This window comes from Periophthalmus magnuspinnatus, chromosome 23, assembly GCF_009829125.3.
Source record: "Periophthalmus magnuspinnatus isolate fPerMag1 chromosome 23, fPerMag1.2.pri, whole genome shotgun sequence".
In the NCBI taxonomy this organism is placed as follows: domain Eukaryota; kingdom Metazoa; phylum Chordata; class Actinopteri; order Gobiiformes; family Gobiidae; genus Periophthalmus; species Periophthalmus magnuspinnatus.
This window is the reverse complement of record NC_047148.1, coordinates 18,552,048-18,576,280: the sequence shown is the minus strand read 5'-3', so window position 1 is coordinate 18,576,280 and position 24,233 is coordinate 18,552,048. Positions and strand designations below refer to the sequence as shown.

At 38.3% G+C, this 24,233-nt stretch overlaps 1 protein-coding gene across 3 annotated transcripts; it reads right to left on the bottom strand.

Moving 5' to 3' along the window:
* Positions 1-481: 481 nt before the first annotated feature.
* On the bottom strand, positions 482-23,449 carry erbin (erbb2 interacting protein). 3 transcript variants are annotated; one of them, XM_055231451.1, is made up of 28 exons: positions 22,863-23,426; positions 18,765-18,833; positions 13,013-13,207; positions 12,780-12,897; positions 11,768-11,846; positions 11,590-11,679; positions 11,420-11,476; positions 10,546-10,609; positions 10,319-10,393; positions 9,625-9,769; positions 9,289-9,361; positions 8,704-8,833; positions 8,506-8,621; positions 8,306-8,375; positions 7,770-7,869; positions 6,986-7,107; positions 6,720-6,893; positions 6,458-6,625; positions 6,266-6,380; positions 6,013-6,193; positions 4,500-5,943; positions 4,017-4,160; positions 3,347-3,403; positions 3,049-3,216; positions 2,862-2,954; positions 2,206-2,280; positions 2,010-2,121; positions 1,949-1,959 (listed from the first exon to the last, which is right to left on the bottom strand). In XM_055231451.1, the coding sequence occupies exons 3-27, from the start codon at positions 13,196-13,198 to the stop codon at positions 2,014-2,016; spliced, it is 4,152 nt and encodes a 1,383-aa protein (XP_055087426.1). In that variant the 5' UTR covers positions 13,199-13,207; positions 18,765-18,833; positions 22,863-23,426; the 3' UTR covers positions 1,949-1,959; positions 2,010-2,013. The 3 variants fall into 3 exon arrangements, with proteins under 3 accessions (XP_033846068.1, XP_055087427.1, XP_055087426.1); XM_033990177.2 differs by having other exon boundaries at positions 482-2,121; XM_055231452.1 differs by lacking the exon at positions 4,017-4,160 and having other exon boundaries at positions 482-2,121; positions 22,863-23,449.
* Positions 23,450-24,233: the final 784 nt, after the last annotated feature.

Sequence of the window (24,233 nt, the reverse complement as noted above, 5' to 3'; positions counted from 1 at the left end):
GAGAATGTGATTTTGATCTCCCTCTAGATTGTCAGTTTTTCCAAAGTGTAAAAACCACAACAAAAGCAAAACGAAGAAAAATACACTAGACATTATAATTTGAGAAGCACACATTTTAGTGATGGTGAAAAACATTTTGGGTGAACAATTTTAACATCAGTGAAATATTTTCAAGCATCCTTTTCCAAATACTAAATAATTAATAGTTCATTTTTTTCATGTTCTTCATTTTTATAATAAACATCATTGCTACAGGTCAAATTAATGGAATGAGTGACTAAAACAATTACTTTCTTTTCAGACAAAATGCTGGTATGGAAGGACAAGGATGAAGAACTTGTTACAAATTACACAATTGTTTCTCTATTATTTAAAGTTATTTGGGGGTATTGTGGAAACGCTATAATTTCCATAGCTTCTGGAAACTCCCATAGCAATTCTGTACGTGTATAAATATTTGTAATTCATGCAACTGACACACTTATAAAAAAATCACATCAAATGGACTTAATATCACCTTTAAAACAGATGTGGTTATCCCTCACGGTTTAGTCGCAGCAGTGAACCGCACAGGGAAAAGTGACCCAAACATTCACTTTAACACAATGCACATTATCATATCTTTTAGCACTTTGTCAAACATCGTCAGTGCTATGTCATTGCAAAAGGATTAAAAACACATTTAAAATCAGGTCTTAATAAAATGTTGTGTTTTCAAAATGCGATTGTATGTGTGAATGGTAATAATAAAAAGACTTTACATATTGCTTTTAAACCAGTGCTGGGAAATGTGTATGAAATGTGAGTATTGCTGATTTCTGGGGTTCATCAGCACCCCCTTTTCAAACAGTTCAAGGTCTATGGCACTTACTCTTTGTTATCCCACTCTCCGTTTCTCTGTACAGCAAAACAACAAAACAAAAATAACTACAACAGTGCTTTAAAGTGATGAGTAAAAGATACATAAAAGGCAGAATGTGGTCATCTCCTATGAAAAAAAAATTATGTTAGATGTTTAAAAAAAAAAAAAAAAAAGTATACCAACAAAGATCTATAGCCACTGTCTGAAAGATGAAGCCCTTATGAAACAACGTGGCTTGTTCTTTCTGCTGTAATCTCATACATAGGCAGGTTTTTTTCATAATTTCCTATCTTGCTTTGGTTAACTAGCATAACCGCCACATTTTATCTAATGAAAATAAAACATCTGACAAAACTAAAATGAGGCCAGACAAACGAAACAAAACATCTCCCGGATTTCAGATATTTCAATTCCATCCCATTGTTCTTGTCTTTGTAATAGATCACATACAGGATACTCCTCTTGCACTTTTTGTATCAAGTTTCAGGTATTTTCTGATTAATTCTGTCCATACACTCTAACACCCAGAAAGGAGGTCCAGCAGACTTTGTGCAGATAATGAGGATTCACCGAGGACCAGAAGTGATCACAGATTAGATGATAAAGGTGGATGATTTCTTGTCACAATCTCCCAACACCACCTTGATCTACATTCGATTTCACATGAAATGCACATAACACTGTCCTTTGCTGATTATTGTGTAGCCAACCAAACAATGTCATTGTTAAATTAAAAAGTCAAAAAGTGTCCAAGTTAACTAAAATGAGGGGACCCTGCCCTCTAGTGGTCAGATTTAATTGTAGTCCATTTGAAAGTTAAAATCTTGCAAAGATGGGGTGAAAATTAGAGCAAAAGATATGTCTGTACAGAGACCACAGTAACAATTTGCATTTCATCTGTTCATATTTTATCTATTATTTGTTTAAAAAAATATCAATATATATATACCACAGTGATGGCCTTTAAGATCTTATACTTGCAGTGTCCATCTCCGTCTCACTGTATCCACTGCATCCAGTGGTTCTCCCATCAAATCTAGGCTCTTAAAAGCTACTATAAATAGTTCAAAGTATCTCGAACCAGGTTGTTAAATGTATAAAAATATTGATGCCACATTATTGTCTCTTCTCCATGTTAAATGTGGTTAAGTCTATGCTTGCATCTCTCTGACAATAGTCAATTCCACAGTGTTTGGAAAAGTCTTCAGCAGGGACACAGCATTTCCATGGTCAATGTTCACAAAGCTGTAGCCATTTGCCTACAAGATAAGATTTACCATAGTTTAGTACAAACATTGCTAATTGTGGAATAGGTTATATATGTACAAATCTTAAAAAGGTACCTGGAGTATTTTATCCCCTGGCTGAAGAATCTTGGAAGCAGGTCCTTCTGGTTGAACCCTTGTTACAAAAATACCCTATAGTAGTTTGAAGTAGAGGTAAGAAAAAACACTTTGAGTGACATTAAATATTTACACGCAACATATACTTTAATATTTTGCATTTAAATGAGGAGGAAATGGGTCTTGCTCAAGACGTGTAAAAGTAAAGGACAGACAGATTCAACAGTCACTGACCATTAAAAGTATGAAACACATCAATTTTTATGAAAACATCATTCTATGACTCAATTACAGGTTGAAAGTAAATAGTAGAGTAAGTGTTTATGTGTCCCTGTGATCTTTAAATTCTTTAGGCCTCATTCATGCCAAATTCTCACAAAGAAAAAAAAAAAAAAAAAATCACAAAGAAAAAAAGGAAAAAATATTCATCCACAACAACACTCAAACAATATTATGGCAATCAATCGCAAATGTGCCCAAATGTGCCTGTAACTGTAGAGAAACAACCACTAAGGCCCAGGAATATCACAAACCCCTGATTGAAACTGCACTGCAAGACAGAGGCTTATTTCAACGTTAGTCACGTGGTTTCAGGAATGAGGACCATGGGATTTAAGTGTCACAGTGAGCAAATGTTCACATGCATGTGAATTTACATTGTCATCCGGACGAAATGGGTTTCCTCGACCACCTACTCCTCCGGATATGCTGAACCCAAGCTCTGGATTCTTCTCTACTTTCACATGAAACTGAAGGACAAGCAAAAATATATTTTATATTATTAATTATTATGTAATGGATTTCTTAATATAGTATAAGACACCAATAGGAAAAAACAGCAACCTCTTGGTGCAAAGTCTCGTGGGGAATACGTGGGTGTCCTTGTGGCTGGTGTGAAACTTTGAGCATTAAGAAATCAATGAGCTGCTCTCGTGAAGGGTGGCGGGCCACTGTCGACTGGCTCATCTGAGGACGACCAGGGGGCCCCACTTGACCATTTATCAAAGGCACCTACAAAAGAGACATCATGTATTAGACTTACAAATTATAAATTAATAATTATATTATAGTGTAAATTCCCCTTTGAGAAAAGTGAATTAAGACTAGTCTGAGTTACACTGGTTGCATTTGTTTTACATACTTTTCTGTGAGGGTCCATGGTGAAGCTCTGCTGACCTTGGGGAACAAACACTTCATCCTGAAAGGCAATAGGTAAATGTGACAAGTTAGAATAGAATACAGATCCTCATCTAAATAAGCGTTTGGTGTGAAATTAGTGAAGCATGAACACAGTTACAGCTTACACACTACTTCTGCTTACCTTTAAGCACCACACACACTTTGAGAGATTATGAATGACCTCTGAAGATGAAGTGAATATAATGAAATAAAGAATAAATTAAGAAAAGTCTTGATGAAAAAGTATGAAGTAGATTAGGGGAAGAAGCACGCCACAAATATGATGGAAGGTCTTGTACCATGCTAAGCTGGCTAGTTTGATTTTGAGGACCTCCAAATCTTTTTGTGCAAACATTTTGCAGCACCAAAAGATGGTACAAAACTCACCTCAGATACTAAAACTACAGTAAAAATCACATCAACACTCAGGAGAAATAGACCAGTACAGGAGCGTTTCAGATGTCACATAACAGTTTACAGAAGAACATAGGAAGAGTGACTTTATTCTGTCAGTGATCACGTCAACATCAGGGCAAGAAGGAAACAGACATTTCCTTATGGTCTAAAAGGATGTGAAACTATCAGGAGCGGACTTAGTACAAGCAGTTAGCTAAACTACAGGCAGTACTCACACATGGGCCCAGAGCTGTGTAGGGGTGTCCGTCTCTGGCACTAAAGACCAGAGAACCTTGGCTCGCATGCAAATCCCTACAGCTGTTGTAGTGAGACGAGCTCAGTGGAGCATTATGGGAATTATAGGAGCGAGACAGCATGCTCTGAACAGAGGAACCACACCGAGTGGTCATGCAAGTTGTAGCAATTGTGATGGCAAAAAATAAAACAGAAAAAAAAATGAAGCAATAACATATAACAAAGAAGAACAAAACAATGAGAAACATGCTGTTATGCAGAGTATGTAACGTAGAACACACAAAATACATTTTATGGTTAGTAAGTTTAGGAGAGAAGCCTTGAAGAATACTTGTTTTTTTCATTCTTTTAAACTGTGTGTGTTTATTAAAGTTTCTACAGTTAATTGTCCTTACAATATCCTAGTGATAAGTATTATTGCACAAAACAGATAATGCATCATTTTAATTTGGTTAAGTATTTACCTTTTCCATTTTCTTGGCTTCAATATGCCGCATCACTTGATCCCTCCAGTCCACTGGAACTCGGCCTGGTCCAGTCACTGGTCCATCCAGAAGAGAGTGCTCAGACTTGACTCGGGTGCTGGGCCCTTTGCTGGGGCTGCTGTGCTGATAGTTGAAGTCGCTCACGGACATGGTCCTCTCTGGAAGCTCATGAAGCTGCGGTCGGGCACTATATGGTCTCGCACCTCCAGGTACATCTATGCTGTAAGTGCGGGCGGAGAGGGGTCTCTGCATGGCATGGCTCATTGCCAGAGGACCCCTGGCAAATGTGGTGTGAATGTCTCTGTAGGTCATGTAGTCCCCTTCAGGCAGCTGTATACGTCTGGGCTCTCCTGTGGACAGAGTAGAAGCACTGCTACTTTGCCGTTGGAGTGTGTTGCTTCTTGGCTGTCCAACTGTAGCTGGAAGTCTGTCTTTGGACCACATGTCCCCGGGGAGTTTGGAGGCCATGGGGGGTGCCTTGTGCTGGGGCTGCAGAGGATAGGGAGGCACCTGATTGCGATTGGAGTAGTTTGTGTTGGCTAAAGAATGAGGCGGGGGAGGTAGATAGCCTTGATGCTCTGTAGGCATACCTGGGGCATTGGGTTGCCTTTGACCCCACATGCCGTCTTTTGGCACAGCACTGCTCGTATACTGCACATTGTACTGAGGAGGGGGGGCACCCATAGTCATGCTGGAAGACACAGGGTACCTGCTGGAGCTGGCACAGGGTTTGGATGAAGACAGCAGGTCTGAGGAGGACACTGAAGTGTTGGGATAGATCTGGAGAGACTGATCATTCAGTAATGAGGCAGACTTACTCCTCACTATGCTCTGACCCTGTGCCCCGGAGCTCACCCCTGGCCCCCTGCTCACAGTGGGGCCGTCATGGTGGTCTCCATCTCCATCAAAGGAGTAAAGCTTCATGCCACCTGCCTCTATGTTACTGATACTGTGGGACTTCATAACCTGTGGAGGGTAGCAGTGCTTTTCTGGGGACAGCTCCTCAGTGCTGCGAGACAAATCACTGCTGACTGCCACACCTGTATCAGCTCTCAAGTCAATGACCTGCTGGTTTCCATTCTGTAAAAAGTCCATGTTGTTATTTCTAGATCCATGCATATTAAAATCATCTTGCACGTGACCATTCCTGCCTGTTTCTAACTCATCCAGTTTAACCATGTTATTAGTGGTGGAGATATTCATATTGATCTGGTCCCACTTGTTGTACGAGTCCCTCAGGCCATTATCCATCTCCTTCTCAATAATAGTGAGTCTCGCTTCCACAGACAGATCGTAATCTCCTGCTTTCTGTGGCTGGGTTGACTGAGTTTTTAATAGGGCTGGGAGGGAAGTTTCAGAGCCGTTGCCATTATGGAGAAATGGAGTAGTTTCTGTTGGTTGGTTCATGTTCTCATCTTCCCTCCTAAAGCAAAAAATAATATTACTACTTTCATAAAATATAAAAGAGAATCTAGTCATCTCCAAGACTTACAGTTTTGGTAGAAAGGCCATCTTAGCTTCTCTTTCCGGTGTGCAAAGAGAGTTGTCCTGACTGCTGTCTGTGGTCAGAGAGACAGAGTCCGACATGCGTGAAGGTGATGAGCAATTACTGTTGTTCTGGTTACTGTTAGCAACTGTGTCATCCAGCAAGGAGTCAGCATCCCTGGAGTCATCTATGAACAATAAATCACTGTTATCCTATGGCTGTTTGTTGCCATGTACAAGAAACTTACAACCACTCTTACCTTTCTTATCTTTACTTAATGTTACCACTTTCGGTTGGTTTAGAGAAATTTCAATAAGTGGGGGTCTCATCTCTGCTATTTTCATCTCCTCTTCATCAAAAAGCTCCTCAGAATCCTAGAGGCAACATTACACAATTCATTTCAACATGTATTTTAATTTCATTTGGTAAAATAAGACTTGAAGATAGTTACCTCCAGAGTGTCTTCATGGTTTGTCAATGAAGCCTCAGAAGATTTAAATTGACCTTTATAGGATGTATACGATTCTGAATTGTCCTGAGACTCTGGTGTAGATGCATCTGTATTTGATGTTTGTTCTTGCTCTGCAGTCATACCATTCGGACACGGAGCCTCAATCACCTTCACACACAAAAAAACAATATAAGTAATACATATGTCAGCAAACTAATTAGAGCCAATGCAACATTCATAACTGATATATTTTTAAGCAGACCTTAACGCCCACGTCCTGCAGTCCTATATGGTTCCTCTCCACATGTTTAGCCTCTTTCATACAATTGTCACTTGATTCCTCCTCTTTAAGTCGGTGTGCCACAGATTGAGCAGTCTTCACCATGTTCTTCAGCTCGTCTGGATAGGGTGTAGGGTAGCGTTTCAAGTTTCCCTCCTTTAAAACAAACAATGATTATATATATTATAGTTGATTTCTTAAATTAATTAAGACAAATACTTTTCACTGAACATAGCATTAATACAAACCCGTGGTGGAGTTTCTCTCTCATCCTTATCCTCGTCACACTCAAATGCCACCTGAGCTCGATGCTTGCGTTGCTCTTCCCAGAGAGCAGGATTGAAGCTCTCAGAATCAGAGTTAGGAATGTCTGAAACAACAGTTGAAATGAAAAGCTTTTAAATGTACCCTTTAAGGAAGAAGCCACAAGGGGGCGCATCAAGATAATGATAAGACCATGCTAAAATGTATGTTTGGTTTTTATAGTTTGAAAAATTATAGTAAATTATATGGGATAATGGGGGAATGTGATTTGTTAAACATATGACAACCACAAACTAATATTTGTGACACTAGAAGCTGTGCTAGAACCTGGTATGATGCATGCTTCCCCTTTGGTCAATGTCATGTTTTAAAGTACACTGTTACCCAACAAATAAAAAAATACCTCACAAACAGAATGTTTTGGTGTATTTTCCAACAGTCAATTAATGAGTTTGACTGGATAGTTGGTCAAATTGAGCATTCATTTTACACATATACATAATACAATTACATCTACTGTATATTGTTTATCTCTTGTACTGTAAATTAAAATGCAAGGTCAGAAGAAGCTGACAAGTGGAATAAGAAACCAAACAAAACAGTTGCTCTACAAGAGGTTAGATGAACACTAGTGTTTCTTGTGTCTCAGGTAACAGGGTCACTTATAAAATATGCACTAAGGGACTCTTGTAGGTCACATGCAAGACAAAGTGCTAAGATAAGAGCACTAGTCATGTTTTGGTGAAGAAATACAAACTTCAAACTTACAATCCTCAGCCTTGGTCTGCTGCGGAAACATGTAGTTTGTCAGGACAGTCTTGTGCGTCTCTGGATCCTCTTCTTTCTGAAGTGGAATCAAGGCCTTTGACTGTGAAAGAGAGGATATTGAGTATTCTTTTACAAAGAAAATAAGCCTCAAAATGAATCTACAAATTGGTCACATATCATGGGTTCCAACATGTAGGTGATCTGCATGACCAATGTGTGATCCATTTAGCTGAGAAGTTAGTTTAGTTAGTTTAGTTAAGAACGTGCCTTCTGTTAATGTAATGGAGGTCTGAGTTTACTTAAGCGCGTCACACAGTCTTTGTTATTTGGCACATTTTGATCAGGTATCAGGGAAGTGGTTTACTGCATTTTAAATGTGTTTTCCTTTCTAGCTGCATCTATTTACACAGTAACCTGTGATATCCTTGAGGTCAGTGAACAAAGCGTGGATTTCAGACAGCATGAAAAATTACCTCCAACCCATTTTAACTATGTATACTTTATGCTCTGAACATAATGCAGGATCCTGGTATTACCTGATTTTCAGAGAGCCACATAGCAGTCATCTGGTTCAGTTTAGTGAAACTATAGGGAAGATTTTTTAACCTGTAACAAAAAGCATGAAACAGATTATGTGTATCACCAACATCAACAGCATTGTTATGTGCAATGTGCATGTGTGCACACCAGTGTTCAAATAAACAAGTTAGATTATATGACGGCACCATTTACTCACTTGTTGTTACTAAGATTAATGACCTTCAGCCTCTGCATGTCACCCATCTCCTCTGGCAAACACTCCAATTTGTTTGAATGGAGAAACAGTACTGTTGCATTCTTCCAGTTTCCCATCTGAGTTGAAGAGGAAAAGAAATGGCTCAGGGTTACAGGTACAACTACTAGAACATTCACAGACAATGCTAGAAATAGTCACCTCAGGAGGAAGCTGACTCAGGAAGTTGTGATCAGCAGCAAAGGTGCGAATGCCAACACACTGGCCAATGGAGGAGGGCAAGGCTTCAATCTCATTAAAACTGCAGTCTAGTTCTTCCAGGGCCACCATCCTGACAACAAGCATTTTAAGTTTATGCTAGGCAAGGATTGTCCAGCGGGTAAAACAAACCTGGTGCAATTGGCAAAAGTCTGCATGCTTAAACAGAAATCCATGTGTGCGATTAAGATAAACCATGTTTTGTTTTGTTTTTTACATAATCTTTGAAAGTACTCAGACATATTAGGGACATATAGCTGAATCACTGTGTTTTGAAACATCAGTTAGACCAGTAACTACAAAATGACAAAAACAAAACAGCACACATAGATAATTTGCCAAGGACATGAAAACATGTAATGCTTTATCACAGACTACATAAAAAAGAAGGTTCAGCTAACATAAAGAGCACTACTGTGATAGTACATCACAGTATCACACATCATCAAAAATGGGAAAAGTTACAATTTCTCAGTTGGTAACAAGATAAAATAAAAAAAAAGCTAAAATATGTATTCAGTTGCTTACCCTCCAACAGAGTCTGGTAGTTGCACGAGCTGGTTCTCATCCACTTTCAATGCAGTTAATTTCTTTAGTGAGCCTAGAATGCAGAAAAACATATGTGCTTTACTACTTAGGGCTGTTAATTGATTACCACTTGTTATTGTGCCAATAAGCCAATAATATTTGTTGCATTTATATAGGTTGAGATAAAAACAAAACAAAAACAAATTTAAACAAACATACAAACATCATCTAAAGTCATGTTTTTGGCATACTTCAACATATTTATGTACATAATGTTTGACGTAAAATAGCAAATGATCACATCAGAAGATGAAGCTTTTGTGTGAATGAATTTACCAATGGATCCTGGAAGTTGGACAAGGGCATTATTGGAAATGAGGAGGTCCTGCAGATTCTCACACCCAGAAATTTGCTCATCAACCATTTCTATGTTATTCTTGGACACATCGAGATATGTCAGTTGTTTCAGCATTCCCAGCATCTGGCAAAAGACATGTTTCTTATGAGTATTAATTGAGTAGGGTTTAACAAAAGGTTCAAACAACAGTTGGGTATCAAATAGTAGAGGCTTATGATATGGTATGATATGATTTTTCCAAAACAGATGGCAACTCCAGTAATTGAAGCTGTGGCTGATACAGATAAAGCCTTTGCAATTAGAGCATGAAATACATGAATACCTTTCAGTGCTTGATTATTTTGTCCCATAATTAAAAAACACATTTCAGCATAATTCATTAATAGGTTATTTGAGGATGCAGCCTATCCCTGTAACTATGTGGCAGTGAACCACATTTAAAGTTTTCCAAGACCGAGACCAATTCTTATGTCTATATAAGGTCTACCATATAAACCTTTTAATAAAACATCACTATAAAGACTAAATTAATTCTTCTGGATTTGAATCAGGACACATCTCTGCCCTTGACACTACAAATAATGGAGAAGGAGTTTGGCCTTTAGTGAAATTCAAATCCTTATAAATGGTGTACATTACAAACATGATATTAACTGTAATAAACGAAAATACCCCAGGTAAAAATGTCAGTCTATTTCCATCCATCCAAAGCTCCTTGATTGAAGTCAGCTGCTCTAACACTTCAGGCTGTCAAAGACAATTGGGAAACAATTTAGAAAAAAGCACAAATCTTTCATAGATCTATACATCAAGTCATCGTACATAAACTGAAAACAGAATGAGAAGCAAAGGTCTGAATTTGCTTTGAACAGGTTAAGCTTGTTAAAATGGAAACTCACCACTTCAGTGAATTCATTGCTTCCCAGGTCAAGCCTCTCCAGCTGTGTGAGTTTCTGCATGCTTCTATCAAGACAAAAGACAGCACAATACTAGCAATAGGAAGGCGAGTAAAACCCTCCTAACAATCATCATTTAAAGTCATATGAAGAGAAATTGTATAGCCCTCTCTTTAGTTTCTATGGTTTTTCATGTATTTAAGTCAATCTAATCCCAGTTTAAACAGATATGTTTGTTTCATTCATGGAAAATGTGACATATTTTAGCTTATGGCCACCCGTTAAGATTTAATGTCACATTTAGGTCACAACACTCTCTCCTCCTTCATACAAGTAAGAAGCTGACAGCTCTCTATGATGTGGTTTTAGTTTTAGCTGTAATGGTATTTGAGTTTGCCAGGTGCAGAGTGTACATATTAAGCCCTTTGGTTATTTTGCAAGAGTTGGTGCATTTAATATTAAGTATCTGAGGATTAGCCAGCTTTGTCACATTCTTACCTCAAAATTGGCAACAGTACAAGTGACCCATTTTGAGTTAAACAGGGCAGTATTCAACTGTCCAGACAAAAATAAATATACAAAATAAAATAATTATACAAATAAAAGTTTGTCTTTCTATACAGACAAATAACCACAACTGTTTCTGAGGAGGATTATAAAACCAATCAGAGAAAGCAACAGAGAAAAGGTGGATCTTATGCAACGTTTTGAAACTGAACACTAGCGAGGTGTAGGGAGTGAATTTACAGCTAAAGGGGAGGAATTAGTGCACACATTCATGTAGATCATGTAGTAGGGCTGGTGTAGGGAAGTGAAAATGTGATTTTCACACAGAATGTTTTGTACATTTGTTTAGAAACATGTACAGCGGACTTACTTTGGCAACATCTTTAATTGATTTTCTCTCAGTTCAAGGATTTGAAGTTTGGTCAGCCTATAGCAACAGAGAAAATAAAAGGTACCGGTAATTTAAAATATATAAAAAGTTTAGTTTTTTTCATTACAGAGGTACTAAATGGCTGCACAATTGGAACGACATAAACTGACCTGCCAAAGCTAGCTGGTAAGAACTCCAGAAAGGCATCATTCAGGTAGAGCTGCGTCAGACTCAGGAGTTGGGTGAAACCTTCTGGGAGCCTAGCAAAAACAAAATATCAAGTTCAGTGTTGCTAAATGATGCACGTTGGCACTGGAAAAATGTGGGTAATCGGTATAGTAAACTTACTTTGATATTGGGTTCACACTAGCTTCCACAACAGTTAGGACTTTGCAATTTTTTATGTTCTCTGGAAACTCCTGTATACCTGAAAAACACATTTTGAAGCCACAAAGGTAATGTAGCATTTTATCTAGGGAAGATAAGAGTGCTAGTCAACTATAGTCATGCAAATCAGCACTAAACAGCATTAGGAGTAAATAGATAATAAAAATGGTTTGTACTTGTTGTCTCTAGTAGGATTGGGCCAAATCATTTATTGTATGTTTTAGTATTACTATAATTTCATTTGAAAAGGTCTGATTTTATTGTCCCATATGATTATAGATTATAGAATTTTCTAATTTCCCACAATGCCTTGCCCCCGACTGCTGCTCTCACTATATATCCACAAAGTATTTAATGACCAATTGATCAAATCTCATGTTTTATCTCTAGTCTTCTTTGTATCCATAACACTTGCTACTTAGTGAAGAGGGATGAGCTGCTTTTAATGTCAACACAGTTTGCCTGTTTCAGGACAACACCACTTATCCTCAAGTATTATTTTATCCTATGGTTTCTACACATTCCATGCTTTTTAAACTTCTCTTTAAGCCTCTGGTGCTGAGAATCAAAGTGGGAGTAACTAACATTAAGAATGTAATGGAAAAACAATAAAACTATTTAATGTTATTGAGGCGGTTTTAGAGTTAAGTCTCCAATTTCATAGTGCAAAACTAGACAGGTTCTAGGGAGATGTGTGCACTCTGGCTCTGACTGTAAACCGCCTCCCTTCTATAGATAGCTTGCTTGTTCAGTCTTGTCTGTCTCCTTCATCAAAAAAATTTAACCAAATTGTGTAAAAACAAGAAGTGGCAAGAACAATTATTTTCATATTTATTTAGTCTGAATTGGGCTTTTCTTAAATACATGACATGTAAAACAAAAGGTTCAACAATCCTTATGATTCCATTTGAGAGCTATTAACCTCTGTTGAATGTAGATTATCAGATACAAACATCTTGGGCATATTTCTTACTGTTTTTGCTGACGTCGAGCTCCCTGAGATTGATGAGGTTTGCTATTCCAGCTGGCAACACTGTTAGGTCATTATCTGGCAGGCTCAGTCGATGGAGTAGCTGGCAGTTAAACAGTTGCTGCACAGGAGGAAGAGATGGCCCAATCAAGGGGATGAAGGGTGTAAGAAGCTCAAAAATACACTTTGGCTGAATGCTGTAAGCCTTAAAAACTAAAAAAAAAAAAGATACTTACTTTGGGCAGCTCCTCGATCTGGTTAGCATCGAGGTAGAGTTCCTGCAAGGTCTTTTCAAAGCTAAAAATCTCCTTAGGAACAGTTTCCAGGCTGCAGTGAGAGTAGTCCAGCGATGTTATCGTCTCCTCCTCACCCCGCAAGCAGCGGCACGGCACCAGCCGCACAAACAAGCTCCTCTTGGACATACTCAGGCACTGAAGGAGAGAGAAGGGTAGAGAAAATAAAAGAATATTAATTAACATAAGAAGGAAAGACACCTTCAAAATATGTATGAAATAGCTTAGCATGTTGTCTACATATCTGCACATTTAAAGAGGATGTGTGGGTCATTACAGTCCTAGGGTGAACAGAACACATCCCCTTCTTTTATTTATTCTTAGCAACATGACACATGTAATGTTGTGATCATATGACCACATTCATTCAGAAAATAACCAATTTAACCTTTTTTTTCTGGGGAGGTCCAGTTCAAGGAGGATGTTTAAATGATTATCAAAACACTCCGCTGATATCCACTGCGATTCTCTTCTATGGTAAAATACTGTTTGAGAAGATATGAGGTATACTATAACCTATAATCATAATATAATAATGATGAAAGAAAATTAAAACATCCCTGTGTGCTCAAGTGTTCAATGTTAAAATATATATAATATCTTTTTTTGTCTTGGTGATTTGCCATCAGCTAGAACATAAACCCTCCAAATGTTTACTTCTTCCACCCTAGGCAGTTAAAACAGTAGGTATTTGAACAAGTTGCACACGTTGTTTATATTGAGATAATCTAATGAGGGCTTCATCACATACAGCATACTCTATGGAATGTGCTCCGGTCAATAGAAGCATGTAGAGAATGTAACTTCACCTCCCTTCTGGACTGTATTTTTTTTACAGTGCCTTCTATAATCTCAATATGGGGATTTTGTTAAACTGATTTAAACTACAAATAGCCTTGGCCAACTCAACAAGAAGGCATGTTTGGGGAAGTTCCTTTCAGTAATCCCTGGTGAGTCTCAAGATGAGTCTTGGATATTGTAATGCCATGGTATTTTGAAGTAATTTGTAATTGTAAGTGTGAACTGCAGATTATAATGACATTCCAGTTTTCCTGATGAGGGCAGTCAGCCGGCATTATACCAAAACCACAAAATGGCTTTGTGTTGTATACGCCCACACATGCATGAGGTATGCACTATCGAGGGGCTGTGAAACTCCCACTCACAGCAATGTATAAATACAAGGCGTAGGTTATTCGTATCAGGTCTATCACCAGAGGGGATGACAGAGGGCTTGGCACTAGTCGCTCCTTATAACAAGCACCGGCTGTCTGATGACGCATGTCAGAGTCGAGCTCTTCAACAAGTACAAGCCTGATATATGGGTTCCCACACAACAGACAAAAAATGTTTAATGATGTGTGAAAGTAAGGGACCAATTAAATAAAAAGAGAACTGCAGATTTAACCAGCAACTATGAGATAATCATTAATGATTGAAAGATATGCACAACATAGAAAACTGTTGGAATATACCAGTAATATGAAAACCGTTCAATATTTCGGTAAATGAGTGATGGCAGTGAAAACAATATCAACTATATCTTTAACTGTACAAAGGTGACTGGCTGAATGACTGGCTATTTGACCAAGACCTGCATCTATAAAGCACTGCACTAATACAGAATTGCCTAGTGCCTACCACACAGGCTTACATCCACTGACCTAGATGTTACTAGAATGATTGCTGCTCAGCTTTAGTCCATCAAGAGCCATTCATTTCTGAAGCAAGACATGCTAAGCTCTTGCCTGAGATTTTCTCCGTCTACTCGCTTGACAACACACTGACCCACAGCTACACAAGAGTTTTGAAAGACTTGGAAATGAGACAAATGCTATCTTTATTTGCAGACATTTCATGCTGTGTGGGCTTGTGTGAATGGTGGACATGTGACTCCAGCCTGGCAGTGCTCCTTGTGGCCTCTTGTGTGCAGCAGTGAATGAAACAGGCCAGTCCTCGCAGTCAGAGCCAGGAAAGCACTTTGTGTCACAGCCCTCAGCTGCAAGTGCCTCCTGCTCTCCTCCTGTCCTCCTCCTGACATATAAACAACAGAGAGACAAGTATGTGTCCCCCCAGTCACATGCACTTGTTTAACTGCTAGAACAGTGCCCACTGGAAATGAGGATAGTTGCAATGTCTGCAATTCTTCTGAGATTTTGAACTGCAATCATCATATTGATCTTTATTTGTATACCTTTTCTACTACACTACAGTTGTAACCAACTATCTGCATTCTGCTGAGTTTACAGTATGATTGGTTCAGTCATTCAGAGCAAGACTGCACTTATGCAGGCCAATGGAAGAGTAGGTGGGGAGCATAGAGCTGCATTAAAATCACATAGGGTCATTCCATGAACATAAACCTTACAATTCATTTTAACAAATGCACTTAAATATAAAAGAATTCTGAAACGTACACCAAAACCTTATGTCTCTCTGAATTCAGCACTTGAGCTTATAACTTATGTTACATACAGAGACTTGATCTATGTAAGATTTTTTTAATTAATATTTCATGTCAAAGCATGAGAGTATTGATCTATGTTCCAGAGGTCAAGTACAGACTTTGACAGTATCAAGCAGTTATTTATACCAAATGGTAAGTCTGCGAGAAGTGGCAGAATGTGATTAGCTAGGGCTTGTTTGCTCTATGAAAGACACTTTTTGATCCACATTGCAGAGCGTGGTTGTAGCTTTGCTGGGTCATGGATACATTTTTTAGATTAGGTCAATAAGATAAAAAACAACAGCCGTGGGAATAATCTAAATGCCAGTATACTATACTAGTTGCAGGAAAGAAATCTCAAAACATCCATATGTTTTGAGATTTCTTTGCTTGGGGTAAGTTCCAAAACTACTGATATTTCTAATTGACTGTGTTATGAACCTGAACATGCCTGAAGTTTTTAGAGTACACGTACAAATTATCATATTTAATAAAATTAGGCTCTCTTTTGGCTCGCTTAAATTTCGGACCGTAATTGGATCACTATCCTGCTCATCCATTTGTACACAGCTGAAATCTGAAATAAAATAAGGATTCCTTCTATTGCTCATTTTCATGGGCAAATAGCGGAAACAAACAATACACAGTTCTACACAAGACTGTGTACACAGGAACTGATGTCTTGGATTACAGCTGAATGAGAGAAAACAAGAAGGTGTCTGTAACAGGCAGCCACTTCGTAGAACCTGAAGTTCCAGTTTCGATTCTCACCAGTTTTTTGGGTCTCAGTGGTCTTGCGTGACTGTAGATAACAAAACAATGATTGTTTTCTTTGAATACACAGTGAAATGAGGGAGAGTAATCTGATCAGTGGCATAGACAAAGTGCCTTTGACACAACCAGAAACTTTCAGCCTAAAGCATTGCATTCAAAAGACTAGGCTCAAAATAACAGCCAAACAGGAGCGTTTCAACATCCGCATTCCACTATACAGTCTTATCACCAGTTATGCAACGAGATTCTTCCAGCGTGTACCTGAAAATAAAGATGACAAATATCTACACTACTAAACCCCTGCATCATGAGCAACAAAACCATAACAGATTGATGGATAGACAGTTAGACCATAATTACTACCGTAATACCCATAACTGTCATCAAGTCAGAGACAAGCACGCATTTTAAAGCACTCATCCCTCACCACGATACACCACAAACCCACACACGCACACACTGGCTGTAATACAACTTGTACGTAGTGTGTTCCTTCCTCTGACATCACATTACAGAATAAATCCCATGCAATATAAAACCAAATGAGATATTCAGCGCATCATGGTGTCAGAGCTCCATAAGGTCACAGAAGGTCTTCAGAGAAACATAAATGTAACAAGGAAACAGTGAATGAGGTGAAAGAGTCATGTTAACTCATACTCCATAACTAATATTCTGCATACTATTTTATTCATACAGGTTCATATGCATTACAGTTACATCAGCCAGCTTTACTTGTCCAACTTAAAAGTGCTTCTATAGCATGCCCTACATTTATATGTAATCATAGTGTATGTATTCAATATATTTTAGAGGTCAGAGAAGAGGCAACTTTACTGTGTTACAAGTAAAAGCCACATCCTGGTTACAAGACAGACAGAAAATTCTGCTGTGGGTTGCAAAAGCAAGTGCATGATGATTACTTTTCACACACCAAATCTGTGATGTGTGATATGTGCTGTGCCGGGTTCCATCAGTGATAGGTCTAGTAGTAATTGTACTTCATAAATTGTAATTCAATGAAAATGGAATTTGATTGCAGCCAGGCACCCTCTGCTTTTAAAAGATTTTCTGCAGCAGGTTTAGACGCAGGCCTTTCTTGAAGAGATTCGGGCTGTAGTTCACACGAGGACAACTTAGTTTTCTTAATACATGTCATTAGCAGGTGATTTTTGTCCAACATTCCCCAGAATTTGGAATTTCAGCACCAAAAACTATTGTGGAATCATTGCAGATGACTCACACACTTGCCAGACACATTTGACATATGAAGCCTACCTGTTTTGGAAAGTGCAGATATAGGAATGATTCATAATGGAAAAATATTGAAAAATGTATGACTTTTGAAGAGAAGAGAGTCTGCTATTGTTGTTCTCTGCTGCTCACGTCGCAAGATGTGTTTTCCTAGTGCCACTAACAGACTGACTTAGTGCTTCTAGACTTAGATAGAAATATCTGAGCTGCTCTGTGGTGATTGACAAATATTCAGCAAGGAACATTTGATTTGACTAGAAATAACATTGTAGCTAAAGCTACAACACTAAAATTAGTATTGGTACTAGATAGTAGTTAGACATTAGAAGTATTCATACTGAAAAAGTAGAACATATTAGGACCTTTCCAGCATAGTTTTAAACCTATCTTGACCATAGACTGTATATATAAAGGGACATGGCAAACCTGGTAGCCACTGCATTCCAAATAGAAAGTGAGCATGGACGCTTTTCGGCTTGATCAATTCACTTCTTTGGTTGGAGTTGAACGCTATGGGTGTCATCACACTCACTTTGTCCATTTGTTTATACAGTCTATGATCTTGACCTTTACCAGAAGTAGTCCTTAGACCACAAAGTAAAATAAAATTAACCACTATTATTCACAAAAACTACTGCTTAATTTGTATTATAAGGCTCGGAGCGAGTTAGCTGGAGTTTGGAGAAGTACATCTCTGTGGGTTTAGTTTTTGTGTAAGGTGCCATGAGTTTGTGACCTTAGTTTAATCAGACACATGGTAAGATCATTGCTCATGTTTTGAGTGCTTTTATCTGTGCCATGGCATGCCCCCTCTGCAGGGTCTGTCATTGGTTAGCCAAGAGTTTCTTGGTTGACTACAGCCCTTACGGACTGATATTGAAATTAGTCTGGGCTAAAATGTCATAGTCTGTGTCATGAGTTCATGAAACATACTAGTCCCGATCAAGTAAACCAAATACATGAAGTCACAGAGTGCCCGTTGTGACTGTAGCACTATGTTCTGCAGCTCAAAGTAACTCGAGGTGGATGACAGTGATTGCTTAAAGTTGTACTCATCTTACTCGTCCAAAGATCTAAAAAAAAAAAACGTGATATTACAGGCTGTAGTCATCAGAGTGGGTCTGAACATTGCATTAGTATGCTTATCAATCAATATTCAACCATTTTAGAAGCAGCCTTGAGGCCCAAGACATGGCTGATGGTGATCATTTTTTTACATACCTTGTCATCTAGGACTCAAGAGCCTGGATCCCAAAAGATTACGATGAAGGATGGATCCACCACAGTGATCTAAATAAAAACAAAGAAACATAAATCATTATCAGTTCAGTTGTACACAGCTGAATAGAATTTTGTTCTTTTGTGATTAATAGCCAATTTAGCCATATCTGCTTTGAGACAGCAACACTTTAAATGCAAAAATCTCACATGAAGTACATCATCTTGCATAGACATTGTCTCCATGCTTGGATGTACTGCTAGAAAAGGCACTGGATATAGCTGCTGAAGTTAAAAAAAAAAAAAAGATAGCATCATCGCTCTACAATCATCCCAGAGCACAATGAGGCCAACGACAGAAGAGAACAGAAGAGAGAAGGGAGGAGAGAGATTTGACTTATTCATCGGGGCTCCCAATCAGCTGCAAACACACAGCTCATTAGTTTCTGCCCCACTTCCTCCTGTATCCTTTATCTTCAGCTCATCAACTCTTTCGGCATACAGATTTTTTAGCACACATAACCCAGAAAGAGCAGCCAATGTTCAAATCCAAGGTGTCAACAATGGGGGATGGGGTTCTGGTGAAATTAGAGCAGACAAGACCTGGGGGACCGAGAATCTGTGCAAGTGTAAGAATCAGTGACTTAATAAATTGGGGAAAAGAAGTTAAATTCTGGTTTTATGTCATGTTTAATTTTTTTAAAAAGCATTGCCAAAAATAAAAACATCTGAATGAAATTGGAGGGATTGAACTATGTTTCAATTTAAGCCATAATGCTTCACTTTACAAAACCATAGGTATTTTCTTTCTTTTTTTGGATGGATACATTTGGTTTCTTGTTAATGACAATGTTTGAATCCAGGCTCAAAATGGTTCTGTTTAGCTGTGGATATGTGACTGAAAGTTATGTTTTGATTTGTTGTATTGTGATTTCAATGTCTTACTCTGTAAAGCACTTTGAATTACTTTGTGTACGAACTGTGCTCTACAGATAAACTGTATGTATCACTCCATTTTAGCATTAACATTAGGTAGGGTTTTGAGGGTACACTGTTGATCAATCCAAAATACTAAAGCTTAAATAACAAGCAGATTCGAGTGATTCAAGTCTAGTAGCTCAGTAAGTGTCACCAGAACTTATCACATGTAGCGCAATTCTGGGTCACCGTGTGTAGTGTATGTGCGTCACTAAACGGGTCAGAAAACCTAAACTAACTAGATGAGCCACAGGAGAAGATTTGAGCCCAGTCATTATTTGCCATTACCATTACTCGGTCTGTATTGTGTTACTGTGTGTCAGTGTCCTGTCAGTGAGCACACAGGAGCACACGTCCGCATAAGTCCGACCCAGTGATAGAGGAGGCAATAATAAAAACTGTACATTATTGCAGTTGTCGCTTTGGAGATGCAAAATTAGAACATATTGACTGAGCACGCACTGACTGTAAACGATTTTTGAAAAGCTGTAAGATTGCAATGTGGTGGCAAATTTACAGTCTTATTGCATTGTGTACAATGCTTGAACTTCAAACAAAGATATACAGGTATGCTTTAGCTCATTTCAGATGGATTGCCATGATATCAGCTGAATATGTTCATCTACATAGTCCAAAAAAAACAAAAAAAACACTGTCAATATTGCTCACCACTAAAATGAATCACTTTGAGAGAGATAAACTCAGTATCAACAGACAGGCATCAGATGAACTCACTGAGTAATTGGAGATTTGAAGGTGAGAGAGGACAAGGTTTGGTACATTGAGCTGGGGAAGGGCAGCAATAAATTTGGTGACGAGAGAGCCAAGTATTGCAAAGAACCTCCCAGTACAGGGTACACAATACATATCCTGATACATATTTAAAAAGTGCCTTTAAGAGTTTGCCAAATGTGTGTTTTTTTATCATGCAGACTAACAAAATGCATTGGAATTTAATGTTCACATCAACACAATTGATTTATGAAGAACTCACTTCTTCAGCTCAGCAACACAGCCCTTAATACAGTAGTCAGCAGGTAGCGTGTAACTTGGCAATTTATAATAAATTTCTGTTGATTAAAAGTATCGCAGTACAGCATCTTGAATCAATATACAAAGTCCATCATGATATTGCTGTATCAATATTTTGAGTAGAGCCCTAGTGCTACAGTCAATAGATTTAAGATGTAAACGCAATATTGTTATATTACCTGAATAATCATAATTATTGATTGTGCTCATTTTTAATGAATATTCTTTGTATTACACAGTGAAGAATATGGTATGTGTTGCAGCACACTTAACATTTCTGGCTTTGCGAATATTTGCTGCCACTCGTGAGACAGGAGGAGGAAGAGACAGATGCTCTGCAAACTGGGTCACAGAAATGTTAACACCAAGAGGGAGAAACTCCATCCAAGAATGTTGATCAATCACACACTGCCTGGATGACAGAAATCACACACTGCAGAGTTAAAGCCACGAAGTATGTGTTACATGGAGGGGAAGCAACAAGAGTATTTTTTTTTTTTTAACAGAAAACAGATATCAGACATGTATATGTGCATATAGCACAATATATTTGTATACAGCATAATGGGACAAACACTAATGTATAAATCAGATTTTGTTTGTTTTTTTCCAAAACAAAGTCATTCACTAAGCCAGGATGTTTTGACAAAGTTAATGTCTTTAACTGTCTTTAAGGAAGCCAGCACAGAGACCTGTGCACAATATATTAAATGAGGTTTAAGGACAAACGGTAAAATTATCACTTCATATCCTTGTTTGACAGTTTTTAGCTTTAGCTCTTTAGCAGTTTTTATTAAAAAGAATATATAACAAACATCAACAATAATAACAACTGTATAGATTTCCCACCTCTAGTATGGTAGTTGTACCAGTACCAGTAGTACCATCTCTCTGTCCGTAATACTCTAGTAATGTTCTTAAAGGCAATTGCCAATTCCCCATTAAAAGCTTCTTGTCTGGATTCAAACATTAAGGGGAGAGACAAAGTCCTGTTTGGGAGAGTCAGTGCACTTGCGTAAAGTGTGTGTTTTACTAATGGTTTAAACAAAGCCGCAGCAGTAGTTCAAACACTGTAACTGTTTGTTGATAGAACAACTGAAACTGAAAAAGTCTACTCCACGTCTGTGGTGTAGTCATGTTGCCAAACAGGAATGAATCTGACATACACCAGATCTCAAGAGCTGTTTCTTGGGAACATTAAAAACAAAAGTTAAAGGTATGCCCAGAGGTATGTATATCAGATACATCGGACACATCTTGTATTCTTGGGCAAGAGTAACTGAGAAAGCTGGAAAGAAAAAAGCCTTTGTTCAAAGCCATCTTATCTGACACTAGATAAGTGTCTAGTAAATTATCACACAAGGAAATGGACACATTTATTCCACACCTTCATGGACACAAGCCAGTGTACACCTTTGAGTATGAGAAGATACAGGGACTTTCTAATGTCGGTGAATATGACAATAAAAATATGAAACCAGAGACAACAATGGCTTTATATCTATTCCTTAATCAGGTTTGAGAGGAGTTCTACACATACTGCAAACTGGATCGAGACGTCTGTTAACCCTGCCCATTATAAGAAAGCTAAAATCAAATATTGGCGTCAACTGTGATCATCTATTTGACAAAAGGAGCGAGATCAACAAATGTCCAGAGTGAGAGTAAACCCCGTGTCTGCTCCCTGACCAGTGTGTACCTGCAGCTCCATAAACACATCTGCGCATCCTATGGACAGGTACATGGATATAGACATGTTTATCGACGTATCAAAACATCTCTTTTAATAAATTGGGTGAACAAAACTTGCACAAATGCACAAAACATAACACAATCACCATTCCCTCAAATTTCAATCAAAATATGAAGGGAAATTAACATTTACGCTGACAATTACAAAGTTAAGATACATTTTTTTATAAAAGAGCGTTAAGATTTATACCAATGTTTTGTGGTATTTTTTCATAAAATGAACTTAATATACGAAAATGATTTTCCCAAACATGACCTTATCCTTTAGCGCTACGGCTGCTAACATTAGCATCCTCTGTGGGGCCCCACATTTACAAAGTTGTGAAAAGAAACACTTACCACTTTGCTTCTGGGGTTGATGAAAAATAAGCTGGGCTCCCTTAAGTGCGTCTAGGGACTATCCGGATGCTGTTTCTGTGAGAGGTATATGTATTTACTGAAGTTTGAGTTGGTGCTATGTTAGCCGCTAGCTGATGTAGCCGTTTGAAGCTGGCCCATTACGCACATTCTCCACGGCCGCTCTTCTCAGATTGATAAACGCTGGACTCTGCTGTTAGATCCATAAACGTAAGTCTCCCAAATACTGCGTACAGTACGATCCAACGGCGTATTTGGAGCAAAGAGGTTCCACAAATTGCAAGTTTTTACAAGACACAACATTTAAAAATCCAAAATGTCCACGACATTCATCAAGGAAATACAAAAGACAAAAATGCACTCGACCTCCGTGAGAACGAAGGGCTTTTCTCGCGCATAAGCCGCACCCAGAAGTATATTGTCATTATTTCCTATCTCTTGATGGTGTGTAAATCCTTGTCTGGGTTAAAGAAAGCTACACTGATGCTCAATAACACGGAGGCACAGTGCTGGACCTCTTCATCGCCCTGTGACTGCACTGCATTACCTTTGAGAGTAGGTTGTGCTACACTGATGCTTCACTGGCCCACTCCTTTCTGTACAGCTCAGACATACTCTCACTATAACCCAGCAGGCTAGTCCTTTAGTGCTACACTAAACAACACAAGTTATTTATGTTATGGTTATTATTTGTCCCAAATCTCCAAAAGAACAAGCATGGGCATTATGCCATATTTGTGGAGAAGCCTAGCAGACATTTTGGCATCTGTTATTGGCCTATTTAGACTACATGCTGACTTTTTAAACAGGCAGCAGGTGGATAAATTAGTCTCCCTTAAGTCCAAAATAGAATAATTTTGTCGCCCTTTCATGTTATTTAGCCTATGCTAAATTGTGCCTGTGTAGCAGTACTGGAGTAGACCTACATTTTTGTTAAGATTGGTTTTAATGATCTTTTAATCGGATTGACAAAACCCTTTTGTTGATAAATCATTTTAAAATGATAAACTAAGTCGTGTATTTCAGTTTTTTTCTTTGAAAGAAATGTGACAAATTAGTTTATTTTGTCAATAGTCTACTATCTTATTAAAGGTTTAAGTCTGAAAAGTACTTGACTTGCATTTTTACGTTTTCACCTCCACGCTGCTTTAGTAGGCTAATTATTTGGATCACTTTTCACTTTTGTCACCCACTACACCCACTACACCCACTACACCCACCCACAAAGCAGCGACCTCAACACAACTGTACCATAGCGCCCCCTTGCGAAAATATCCTCTGACCACTTTACCAATCTAGTCCAGTAGGGGCGCTGTCTATCCTCTTCATGCTACATACTGTATATGTAAAGGC